This window comes from Carcharodon carcharias, chromosome 12 (assembly GCF_017639515.1).
Source record: "Carcharodon carcharias isolate sCarCar2 chromosome 12, sCarCar2.pri, whole genome shotgun sequence".
NCBI classification, from domain to species: domain Eukaryota; kingdom Metazoa; phylum Chordata; class Chondrichthyes; order Lamniformes; family Lamnidae; genus Carcharodon; species Carcharodon carcharias.
The window spans coordinates 570,725-584,545 of record NC_054478.1 but is presented as its reverse complement, the minus strand read 5'-3'; the positions used below and the strand labels follow the sequence as shown (position 1 = coordinate 584,545).

Below are 13,821 nucleotides of genomic sequence, written 5' to 3'. Positions count from 1 at the left end.
CCTGTCCAATCCACCAACATGTCTACATTCAAGACTATCCTCATCAGTTGACGTTTCCAATCTTCGTAAATTTTGACATCATGCCCTGAACACCATGATCCAGGTCATTAATATATATCAGGCACAGCAAGGGTCCCAACACTGACTCCTATGTAACTCCACTACAAACCTTCCTCCAATCTGAAAAATAACCATTTATCAGTCTCCTGTTACTCAGCCACTTTCTTATCCTAGTACCTACTTTCCCTTTTATTCCATGAGCTAGAATTTTGCTCATCTTACCAAATGTAATATTTCCAAATTTGTTAACACAATAGGTGGAAATGAGTTGTGATGAAGATGCAGAGGTTTTAAGGGGATTTAGACAGGCTTCGTGAGTGGACAAGAATGTGGCAGATGGAAGAAAATGCAAAAAAATGTGAAGTTATCCATTTTGCATTTCTATTTTGCCTAACAGAGTTTAGGAAGTGTTGATGACCAAAAGGACCGCGTGTTCTTGTTCGTAAGTCACTGAAAGCTAACACGCAGATGCTGCAAGCAATCAGGAAAGCAAATGGACTGTTAGCCTTTGTTGCAAGGGGATTTGAGTGCAGGTGTAATGATATCTTACTGCAGTTGGTTTTTTTTCTATAGAGACTTGGTGAGATCAGATCCAGAGTATATTGTATGGTCTTGGTCTATACTTCTCATTGAGGGAGTACAACAAAGGTTCACCAGACTAATTCCCGTGATGGCAGGATCATCTTAGGTGGAGAGATTGATGAGACTAGGCCTGTATTCTCTAGAATTTAGAAGAATGAGGTGATCTCATTGTTACATACAAAATTCTTAAAGGGCTCAACAGGGTAGGTGCAGCAAGATGTTTCCCCTGGCTGGCAGCATGGGGTCTAGAACCATGGGCAGTCTCAGAATACAGGGCAACCTATTTAGGTCTGAGATGAGGAGTAATTTCTTCTCTCAGAGGGTGGTGAATCTTTGGAATTTTCTACCCCAGAAGGTTGAGTCATTGAGTATGTTCAAGACAGATTAATAGATTTCTAGATGCTAAAGACATCAAGCAAAATGGCAGGAAAATATAGTGCTGCAATAGAAGATCAGCCATGATCTAGTTGAATAGCAGAGCACACTCCAGGGGCTGAATGGCCAACCCTTGCTCCTATTTCCTATGTTCCTAAGGGCTTCAGTCTAGCACAATTGTTCTAGGGATGATGGCCTCCAGCCACATGGAGACACCAGAGAAGCTGGATCCATTCTCCCTGGAGCAGAGAGGCCTAGAGGGCACTAAATAGCAGTGTTTATCAAAGATTTTGACGAGAATTTCTCCTCATCTACCTCGTTCCAATGCAGAAAGGTCAATAATCAGAGACCTCAAGTAACTGAAAAGGAGGGGCAAAATAAAGAATTTATTCAAAGACCATTTGTGATCTGGAATGCATTGCCTGAAAGTGGTGGAACCAGATCCAAAAAAGAGAATTGGACAAACATCTGAAAGGACCACAGGCAAAGGACAGTGAGAGGGACTAATTGTTCATCCAAAAGGCCAGCACAGATACTATGGCCTGCCCCTGTTCTGTATTAATCCACAATTTTATTCTGAGTTAAGCAGAAACCTAAAAGTTTGCAACACTTCAACCCACTATTAGTTGTAAGGCTTTGAAGATGGTGACCCATTATCAGGTTTTACTATGGATAGAGTGATGCTAAAGATTACTCTCAGATTTGGGAAGGGAAATGTATTAGAAACATCCCTGAAGTGTGATAACTACACTTCATTACAAGAGGAACAATTTGTGGATACTAAAAATAGTAGTTTCCTTAAATTAGCAGATATTGGGGGTTTAAAGCATCATGGGCTAAGAATTTAAACCAAACCCCCAAATTAGCAATCACCACATTGAAAAATCACATTAGCAACATACAGTACCTGCACTGTGGGGCAATTTGACAGCCACTATTTGTTGCAACTCAAACATCCATACCTCACTTCACTGCCCTCACCCGTGCCAAAAATACTTTACCTCAATAGTAACAAGGAGTTCAATCCTGTTTACAGAATGAAGGGACTCTTACTGCAGCACAAATTCTAACCTTGTTTGCACAGGCAGAATACAGTCTAGTTTTGGCTTCTTTGCAACATCCATTGTTAAGTTGCTTACAGGTCTTGCCAGCAAATCAATGAAAGAAGCAGTCGTGCCTTTTCATTTAATGTTTTATTAACAAGTTTGAGGACACATAAACCTCTGGAAGAGGCCAGACTCCACAGCCAGTGCTCACTGATCCTTCAGCTCCCGCAGACGGCGAATTGCAGACTTTACTGTAACGGCAGAGGTGGTGCTGGCAGGAAAGGGAAAAAACAGAGCATGTCAAAACCAAATTCCAGGGCCCCCTCTCCCAAACACACAAGAGACAGAGGCCCCACCCCAACCCCACTCCCAAAATCAGGAAGCCTGAACATTGCTCCACCAAACAATCCCAAAGCAGGCCAACAAGGAAGAGTTGCATTTGTATAGCACCTTTCACATCTGGAGATTTCTCTTAAATGTAAACACCATTGTAATGGAGACAACAATCAATTTGTGCTCAGCAAGATTACACAAACAGCAGAGTTAAATGATCAGATCATCTGAACCAAAAAGAAAAATCCTGCAGATGCTACAAATCTGAAATTAAAATTACTCAGCTGATCTGGGTGTACCTGGAGAAACAGAGTTAATATCAGCTGTTCTGATGAAAAGTCATCGACCTGAAATCTTAACTGTTTGCAGGGCAGCGCTCCCTCAGTACTGAACCACCCCCCTGACAGAGCACCGCTCCCTCAGTACTGAACCACCCCCCCTGACAGAGCAGCGCTCCCTCACTTCTGAACCAACACCCTGACAGGGCAGCGATCCCTCAGTACTGAACCACCCCCCTGACAGAGCACCGCTCCCTCAGTACTGAACCACCCCCCCTTACAGAGCAGCGCTCCCTCACTTCTGAACCAACACCCTGACAGGGCAGCGATCCCTCAGTACTGAACCAACCCCCTGACAGGGCAGCGCTCCCTCAGTACTGAACCAACCCCCTGACAGGGCAGCACTCCCTCAGTACTGAACCAACCCCCTGACAGGGCAGCGCTCCCTCAGTACTGAACCAACTCCCTGACAGGGCAACGCTCCCTCAGTACTAAACCAACCCCCTGACAGGGCAACGCTCCCTCAGTACCGAACCAACCCCGACAGGGCAACGCTCCCTCAGTACCGAACCAACCCCCTGACAGGGCAGCGCTCCCTCAGTACTGACCCCACCACACTCCCCCACCCCTACAGGGCAGCACTCCATCCAGAGCTTTTCTGCTACATTTGTCTTCAGAGATTCCTCATCTTCTCAAAGGCAACTAGGGATCAATAACTAACACCAGTTTTGCCAATGATGGCCACCACCAAAAATGACTTCTTTGAAAAGCGACACAAGTTGTTGCTACCTGCACTACCTGGGCAATCCACAGAGCCCAGTTAAATAGCCAACTCATAACCAGACATCACTCTGAAGTGATGTGCAACTGCACACTCTTCCCCTTCAATCAAACCACGTTTTCCTCAGTCAGGTCATGGGTTCAAACTCCAGCCCATATATCAGGGCACAGTCCAGGTTGACATTTCATCCGTCGCCGAGAATGGCGATACGGACTCAGTTTCTCTCTCCACAGACGCTGTCAGACCTGCTGAGTTTTCCCAGGATTTTTTGTTTTTGTTGTTTCAGATTTCCAGCATCCACAGTATTTTGCTTTAAGTTACTCTGCACAAATGGGATGCTGCTCAGCCTGCACTTGAAAAAGACTCAATTTGTTGGGAAACCCTTCAACATGCCCAAATGCTGTGAAAGGCACTGTAGAATGCACATGACAATGGGTTAGGCTGAGCCCCACACTGGCCTCTGCCACATCACTGCTCCCTATCCCAAGCTCAACTGCTCCCTTGATGATGATCTCAGTTCACTAACCCCCACCCACACTGCTTCCCATTCCCAAACTGCCGACTGCTCCTCATTGTCCCCATACAAACTGCTCAGACTTACTTGTAGGCCCAAGCTCCTCCAGCCACTGTTTTCATGCAAGATCCACAATGCCAGATACCGACTGCCCTCCGCTTCATCTTTGTCTGTGAAAGAGAAACAAGAGTCACTCAGCAGGAGAATTACTCAGTCAACCTCAGAACACAACATATCCAATCAGGGTACAGTACTGGTTAATACAGGTCTGTCACTGTATAACACTGGGGTATAGTACTGGTGGGGATGGGTCTGTCACTGTATAACACTGGGTTACAGCACTGGTGGGTACAGGTCTGTCACTGTATAACACTGGGTTACAGCACTGGTGGGTACAGGTCTGTCACTGTATAACACTGGGTTACAGCACTGGTGGGTACAGGTCTGTCACTGTATAACATGGGTTACAGCACTGGTGGGTACAGGTCTGTCACTGTGTAACACTGGGTTACAGCACTGGTGGGTACAGGTCTGTCACTGTATAACACTGGGTTACAGCACTGGTGGGTACAGGTCTGTCACTGTATAACATGGGGTACATATGAACATACGAAATAGAAGTTAGCCATTCGGCCCCTCAACCCTGCTCCGCCATTCAATAAGATCATGGCTGATCATCTTGTGTTTCAATTTCCACATTCCCATCTACCCCTGATAACCTTTGATTCTCTTGCCTAACAAGAATCTATCTACCTCTGACTTAAAAATATTCAATGACCCCCGCCTCCACCACCTTCTCAGGCAGAGAGTTCCAAAGTCACACAACCTTCCGAAAAAAAATTGTCCTCATCTGTCCTAAAAGGGCAACCCCTAATTTTAAAACAGTGCCCCCTAGTTCTGGACTCACCCACAAGAGGAAACATCCTTTCCACGTCCACCTTGTCAAGGCCGTTCAGGGTCTTGTATACTTCAATCAAATCACCCCTCACTCTTCTAAACTCCAGTGGAAACAAGCCCGGTCTGTCCAATCTTTCCTCATAAGACAACCCACTCATTCCAGGTATCAATCTAGTAAACCTCCTCTGAACCGCCTCCAATGTATTTACATCTTCCTTAAATAAGGAGACCAAAACTGCTCACAGTATCCAAGGTGTGGTCTCACCAATGCCCTGTATAACTGAAGCATAACATCCTTACTTTTATGTTCAATTCCACTTGTAATAAAGGATAGCATTCCATTAGCCTTCTTACTTACTGTACCTGCATACTAACTTTTTGTTACTCATGCACTAGAACACTGTAGAGGCGGTGGCATAGTGGTATTGTCACTGGGCTGGTATTTCAGAGACCGAGGGTAATGCTCTGGGGACCCGGATTCAATTTCGACCTGGCAGATGGTGAAATTTGAATTCGATGAAAATCTGGAATTAAAAGTCTGATGATGACCATGAAACCATTGCCGATTGTTGTAAAAACCCATCTGGGTCACTAATATCCTTTAGGGAAGGAAATCTGCCATCCTTACCTGGTCTGGCTCTTAAATGCCCTCTGAACAAGGGCAATTAGGGATGGGCAATAAATGCTGGCCTAGCCAGCGATGCCCATACCCCATGAACGAATAAGAAACACCTAGATCCCTCTGCACCTCGGAATTCTGCATTCTCCACTTGAGTAAATCTCTGCTTTTTTATTCTTCCCGCCAAACTGATCAATTCACATTTTCCCAGATTATATTCCATATGCCAGATTTTTGCCCACTCACTCAACTCAATCTGTCTGCAACCTCATATCCTCTTCACAACCATCTACAAATTTAGCTACCATGCCTTCACTCCTCTCATTGATAGCAATTGTAAAAAGTTGAGGCCCCAGAACAGACCCCTGCAGAACTCCACCCATCACATCCTGCCAATCAGAAAAAGACCCATTTGTGTATACTGTTTTCTGCTAGCTAGCCAATCTTCTGTCCATACTAATGTTACCCCTTATACCATGAGCTTTTATTTTCTTCAGTAACTTTTCATGTGGCACCTTATGCCTTCTGGAAATACAGTATACCTATAGGCTCCTCTTTATCCACAGCACATGTTACTCCTTCAAAGGACACCAATAAATTGGTTAAACATGATTTCACTTTCACCAAACGACGCTGACTCTTCCTGATTACCTTGTGTTTTTCCAAGTGCCTAGCCAGAAACTCCATATATATTATATATATCTTCACAGTTCACTGCATCTGCTTAGGTATGGGCTGCCCAAGTCACACAACAGTGGTGTCCCTTTACACCCTATCTTTTCTATGACTGGTTCTGCACAACAAGAATTGGCCAAATGGTTGGGCGAATTGTTACAACCAGTTTTGACCAAGTTTTCCACATGAATGGTGAAGGATTCCTTCACACTTGCGAACGCCATACAGGACTTGCATACTGATAGCAATGCTGTGTCCATGTGCTTATTTAACATTGCTAGCCTACATCACAGCAATCTAGACCCGCCACCATTGCATGAATCAGTATTCATTGAGCTTATGAACGCGGCAACTTGCACAGTTGAGTTCAGTTTTAATGGCACCATGAATGTCTAAATAGATGGTGTTTGCCATGAGATCCCCTCTAGGCCCAGCTCTCACAAACATCTTTGTTGGGTTCCATGAGATACGTGTCTTTGATTAAATGACACTAACCTCCTACACCTCGCATATTTCCAATATGTGGATGATACCTTTGCTGTATTTAAACCTGCAGCTGCATTTAACAATTTCCTTACATGTCTTAATGGACTTCATTTGACTGCTCAAGTTTGAAATGGAGCAATCAAACTAACTCCTTGTCATACTAGTTGAGGAATCTTCCAGGGGATTCTCTACCCTGGTCTACCGCGAGCTTACCTTTACTGGTTAATATACACATTGGGATTCTTACAGTTCCACACACTATAAGATTGGTCTTATCGGCAACCTCTTAAATAGGGCCTGAGCCATTTGCTCACCATGCAAGCTTGATGCAGGATAATGGCTACCCTGATCAGATCATTTCACGCTGTTTATCACACAAACTCGTGAATGGGTCTAAGGTCGACACTTTCGGCCTTGAAAGGTGCCCAGTCTACCTCAGATTACCCCGGAAGGGCAAGGTATGACAAAAATTTAAGCAACAGGTGAAGCTAGCTGTTTTACACTACTATAAGGAATCTAAGAAATAGGAGCAGTAGGTCATTCGGCTCCTCAAGCCTGCCCCACCATTCAATAAGATCATTGCTGATCTACCCCAGGCCTCAACTCTTTCGTGCCAGCTCCTCAAAGCCCTCAACACTATGTAGTACCACAAGTGGTACCCACCACTAACAGGATTCTGCCATCAAACCAAAAAGACATTCGTCCCAACACACAATGAGTAATGTGGTATATGAATTTCACTGCCAGTGTGATGCCACACATGTAGGCTGTACATCCCAAAGACTGGCAAACAGCATGTCCCTTCCACTGTTTGCAATGGGCAAGATACAGACCGTACACAACCAGCCCGTGCTCACAAAACTGTAAACACAGCGTCCAACATTAGATGTGATTCCACGATTGGACAACATTTGCTAAATAATCCTCAATGTGCTAAGAATTAGGCTGATAACCAATTTAAGATTATCAGTTGGGCTCACAGTGTGGTGCATTTGCATGTACTGGAAGCTACATATATTAATACACCGAATTCCCACGTGAACTTAATTCTCTACTCACTCAGTCTCCAGCTCACTCAGGCACAGTCTCCTGTCTGCTCACACGCACCCTTATTGATCAGCTGCACTGGTGGGGACAGGTCTGTCACTGTATCACACTGGGGTACAGTACTGGTGGGTACAGGTCTGTCACTGTATAACACTGGGGTACAATACTGGTGGGGACAGGTCTGTCACTGTATAACACTGGGGTACAGTACTGGTGGGGACAGGTCTGTCACTGTATAACACTGGGGTACAGTACTGGTGGGGACAGGTCTGTCACTGTATAACACTGCGGTACAGTACTGGTGGGGACGGGTCTGTCACTGTATAACACTGCGGTACAGTACTGGTGGGGACAGGTCTGTCAGTGTATAACACTGCGGTACAGTACTGGTGGGTACAGGTCTGTCAGTGTATAACACTGCGGTACAGTACTGGTGGGTACAGGTCTGTCACTGTATAACACTGGGGTACAGTACTGGTGGGGAGATGAATGCTTTGGGTTGTGAGTCTCAAGTCTGGATTGCTGGTGTGTTTCCCCCTGGGCTGCACTCACTTTCCCACAGAAGGAGCAGGTGTATTTGGCGTGTTGGCTGATCTCAATCTTCTTCACCATCTTACGGAGTGAGGCTCCATAACGAGTTCCATATTTCCCCACAATCCCCACCTTCTTGGTGCGTTTCGCCTGGAACAGAAAGAACAGCAAAACAGTCAGTAGGTCAGACCACACGGACCCCAGACCCAAACCGCACCACCCCCGCAAAGCCTCCAGACCCAAACCCACCCCCCACACGGCCCCCAGACCCAAACCCACCCCCCACACGGCCCCCAGACCCAAACCCACCCCCCACACGGCCCCCAGACCCAAACCCACCCCCCACACGGCCCCCAGACCCAAACCCACCTCCCACACGGCCCCCAGACCCAAAACCCCCCCACACAGCCCCCCGGACCCAAACCCCCCCACACGGCCCCCCGGACCCAAACCCCCCCACATGGCCCCCAGACCCAAACCCCCCCACACGGCCCCCCGGACCCAAACCCCCCCACACGGCCCCCCGGACCCAAACCCCCCCACACGGCCCCCCGGACCCAAACCCCCCCACACGGCCCCCCGGACCCAAACCCCCCCACACGGCCCCCCGGACCCAAACCCACCTCCCACACGGCCCCCCAGACCCAAACCCCCCCACACGGCCCCCCAGACCCAAACCCCCCCGACCACACGGCCCCCCAGACCCAAACCCACCTCCCACACGGCCCCCCAGACCCAAACCCCCCCCCCACCACACGGCCCCCCAGACCCAAACCCCCCCCCCACCACACGGCCCCCCAGACCCAAACCCACCTCCCACACGGCCCCCCAGACCCAAACCCCCCCCACCACACGGCCCCCCAGACCCAAACCCACCTCCCACACGGCCCCCCAGACCCAAACCCACCTCCCACACGGCCCCCCAGACCCAAACCCCCCCCCCACCACACGGCCCCCCAGACCCAAACCCCCCCCCCACCACACGGCCCCCCAGACCCAACCCCCCCCCCCCCCACCACACGGCCCCCCAGACCCAAACCCACCTCCCACACGGCCCCCCAGACCCAAACCCCCCCCACCACACGGCCCCCCAGACCCAAACCCACCTCCCACACGGCCCCCCAGACCCAAACCCCCCCCACCACACGGCCCCCCAGACCCAAACCCCCCCACACGGCCCCCCAGACCCAAACCCCCCCCACACCACACGGCCCCCCAGACCCAAACCCCCCCCCCACCACACGGCCCCCCAGACCCAAACCCCCCCCCCACCACACGGCCCCCCAGACCCAAACCCCCCCCCCACCACACGGCCCCCCAGACCCAAACCCCCCCCCCACCACACGGCCCCCCAGACCCAAACCCCCCCCCCACCACACGGCCCCCCAGACCCAAACCCCCCCCCCACCACACGGCCCCCCAGACCCAACCCCCCCCCCCCACCACACGGCCCCCCAGACCCAAACCCCCCCCACCCACCACACGGCCCCCCAGACCCAAACCCCCCCCACACGGCCCCCCAGACCCAAACCCCCCCCCCACCACACGGCCCCCCAGACCCAAACCCCCCCACACGGCCCCCCAGACCCAAACCGCCCCCCCCACCACACGGCCCCCCAGACCCAAACCCCCCCCACACGGCCCCCCAGACCCAAACCCCCCCCCCACCACACGGCCCCCCAGACCCAAACCCCCCCACACGGCCCCCCAGACCCAAACCCCCCCCCCCCACCACACGGCCCCCCAGACCCAAACCCCCCCCCCCACCACACGGCCCCCCTGACCCAACCCCCCCCCCCCAACACGGCCCCCCAGACCCGAAACCCCCCCCACACGACCCCCCAAACCCCCACACGACCCCCAGACACAAATCCCCCGCCCGCCCCGAGGCCTCAACCCGCCATCCGGCCCCAGGCCCCAATCTCCGCCTCGGTCTCTCCTACTCTCCAGGGCCGAATCCCTCCCTCCCGGAGCGTTTGATATGTCGTTGCCGCTGCTCAATCCTCAGTTCTCCGGCTGGCTGAGGATGTGGCGCGAAGCCCCAGTGCCTGTCTGGCCGCCGATGGCTCCCGGGAAGGCAGATGGCGGCGGATTGGATTCCCGCTGCCTTAAAGTGACACTCACCATTTTCCTGGATGGAGCAGAGAGACCGGAGCCTAATGCGCAGGCGCTTTATCAGCAGGTCCGCGCGTGCGCACAGCCGAACAGCCCTGGATTTAAAGGAACAGCGTCCTCCAGCCTTAAAAAGTCAGTCCATGCCATGGTTCTCAATTTACTTGTGGTGCTTCTCCAGCCAGTACTTTGAGATGCCTGCTATAGGTTAACCAAGTCTCTGAAACATATAGGAGTGCAGATATCACTGCACCCAGTAAACCATAACCTTCGTCTTGGGCATATTCTTTTCCTCAGTCAGCCAAAAACAATATACATTTCATCATTTTTGTCTGCTTTTGCCAGATAGGGAAAATCGCAGAATCACAGAATTGTTAAAGTGCAGAAGGAGACTATTCAACCATTGTGTCTGCGCTAGCTTTCTGAATGAGCAATTCACCTGGTGCCATTCCACTTCCTTCTCCCTATGAGTCTTCACGTTCTTCCTTTTCAGATAAGTGTCTAATTCCCTTTTGAATGTTTTGATTGAATCCGCCCCCATCAAGCTCTCAGGCCTTAATCACTAGCTGTGTGAAAAAGCTTTTCCTCAAGTTGATATCGGTTCTTTTGCCAATTACTTTAAATCTGTGCACACTCATTCTTGATCCTTTCAAGAATGGGAACTTTTTCTCCCTATCTAATCTGTCCAGATCCCTCATGATTTTGAATATCTCTATCAAATCTCCTCCAAGCCTTCATTCCTCCAAGGAAAACAGTCCTAATTTCATCAATCTATCTTCACAACTGAAGTTTCTCATCCCTGGAACCAATCTCGTGAATCCTTTCTGCGCTCTCTCCAATGCCTTCACATCACATCTTTCCTAATGTGCAGCGCCCAGAACCGGATGCAATACTCCAGCTGAAGCCAAATTAGTGTCTTACACATAACCTCCTTGCTCTTGTGCACAATGCCCCTATTTATAAAGCCTAGGATACTGTTTGCTTTATTAACCACTCTCTCAACCTGCCCTGCCACCGTCAATGACTTATGTACCCAAGTCCCTCTGATCCTGCACAAAAACAAAAATACCTGGAAAAACTCAGCAGGTCTGGCAGCATCTGCGGAGAGGAGCACGGTTAATGTTTCGAGTCCGAATGACCCTTCAATAGAACTGTTGTTAACTGTGCTCCTCTCCGCAGATGCTGCCAGACCTGCTGAGTTTTTCCAGGAATTTTTGTTTTTGTTTTGGATTTCCAGCATCCGCAGTTTTTTGCTTTTATCCCTCTGATCCTGCGCCCTCTTTAGAATTATACTCGTTATCTTATGCTGTCTCTCCAAGTTCTCCCTACCAAAATGTACCTCTTCACATTTCTCTGCATTGAACTTCATCTGTGACCTGTCCGCCCATTCCACCAATTTGTCAATGTCCTTTGAAGTTCTACACTATCCTCCTCACAGTTTACAATGCTTCCAGGTCTCGTATAATCCGCAAATTGAAATTGTGCTCTGTACACCAAGGTCTAGCTCATTAACATATTTCTTGAAAAGTAAGGGTCCCAACACTGACCCCTGGGGAACTCCACTACAAACCTTCCTTCTACCCGAAAAACATCCAATAACCATTAAGATAAAGGCAAAATACTGCAGGATGCTGGAAATCTGAAACAAAAACGAAAATTGCTGGCTAAACTCAGCAGGTCTGACAGCATCTGTGGAGAGGAAGATAAAGTTAACATTTCGAGTCTGTATGACTCTTTTAGTTTTTGTTCCAATAACCATTGCTCTCTGTTTCCTGTCCCTCAGCTAATTTCATATCCATGTTGCTACTGTTCCTTTTATTCCATGGGCTATAACTTTTCTCACAAGTCTGTTGTGTGGCACTGTATCAAATGCCTTTTGAAAGTCCATGTACACCACATCAACAGCATTACCCTCATCAACCCTCACTGTTACCTCTTCAAAAAACTCCAGAAAGTTAGCTAAACACGATTTTCCTTTAACAAATCCATGCTGGCTTTCCTTAATGAACCCACATTTGTCTATGTGACTATTAACTTTGTCCAGAATTATTGTTTCTATAGGTTTTCCGAACACTGAAGTTAAACTGACTGGACTGTGGTTTCTGGGCTTATCTTTACATCTTTTTTGAACAAGAGTATAACATTTGCAATTCTCCTGTACTCAAGGACCACCCCTGAGTCTAAGGAAGATTAGAAAATTACGGTCAGTGCTTCCACATTTTCCATTCTCACTTCCTTCAGTGTTCTTGGTTGCATCTCATCCGATCTTGGTGCTTTATCAACTTTAAGTATAAACAGCCTACCTAATACCCCTTCCTTATCAATTTTAAATCCTTCCAGTGTATTAATTACCCCCTTTCACTGTAGTTTGGGTAGCATCAGCTTCCTTGGTAAAGGCAGATGCAAAATATTCATTTATCATCTTAACCATGCCCCCTGTCTCCATGTGTAAATCCCCACTTAGTCTCTAATTGGCCCTAGTCTTCCTCTTACCATTGATTAAAAATGCATGTGCCTATAGAAGACTTTGGGATTCCCTTTTATATTAGCTGCCAGTCTCTTTTCATGCTCCCTCTTTGCTTCCCTTATTTGCTTTTTCACTTTTTCTACTCTGAACCTTCTATATTCGGCTTGTTTCATCATTGTATTATTGACCTAACATCTATCATAAGCACACTTTTTCATGTTCATCTTCAACTCCATCTATTACTGACTCCTTTATTCTGACCTCACTTATTAACTTATTTTTCTATGCTACTGCTATCTGTCTCTCCAAGTATTCTGCTCCCCTTGTTACTTTCCTCTATTATCTCCTATTTCCTGCTGAGTTAGTTTAAACAACTCCCCAATTGCCATAGCGAAACACCCCGCAAGGAACTCAGTACCGGCTCTATTTAGATGCAATCCATCCAGCCTGTACAGATCCCATCTCCCCAGAACCAGTCCCAATGTCCCAAGAATCCAAAGCCCTCCGTCCTGCACCACCTTTCCAGCCACACATTCATCTGTCTTACCCTCCCATTTTTGTACTCACTTGCACACAGCACTGGGAGTAACCCGGAGATTACCACTTTTGAGGTCCTGCTTGTTAATTTCCTACATAGCTCCTTAAATTCTGACTGCAGGACCACATCCCCCTTTCTGTCTGTTATTCGTACCGATGTGGACCATGGCTGCTGGATGTTCACTCTATCCCCTCAGGGTGCTCTGCAGCCATTCAGTGATATCCTTGACCCTGTCACATCATCCTGGACTCATGTCTGCAGCCACAGAGACTTCCACCTATTCGCCTGACTATCAAATCACCTATCACTATTGCTCTTCCAGTCTTCATTGTACCCTCCTGTGTAGCTGAGCCATGCTTGATGCCATGGGCTTGGCTCTGGCTGTACTCCCAAGATGAGCCATCACTCTCATTAGTATTCAAAACTGAATACTAGTTGCAGAGTGGAATGTACTCGGGGACTCCTGCACTCGCTGCCTGG

The 13,821-nt window shown here is 48.6% G+C and overlaps 1 protein-coding gene across 1 annotated transcript; it reads right to left on the bottom strand.

Annotated features, from left to right (window-relative positions):
• Positions 1 to 2,195: 2,195 nt before the first annotated feature.
• On the bottom strand, positions 2,196 to 10,421 carry rpl37a (ribosomal protein L37a). Its single transcript, XM_041200496.1, has 4 exons — positions 10,349 to 10,421; positions 8,246 to 8,374; positions 4,057 to 4,139; positions 2,196 to 2,334 (listed from the first exon to the last, which is right to left on the bottom strand). The coding sequence occupies exons 1-4, from the start codon at positions 10,349 to 10,351 to the stop codon at positions 2,271 to 2,273; spliced, it is 279 nt and encodes a 92-aa protein (XP_041056430.1). The 5' UTR covers positions 10,352 to 10,421; the 3' UTR covers positions 2,196 to 2,270.
• Positions 10,422 to 13,821: the final 3,400 nt, after the last annotated feature.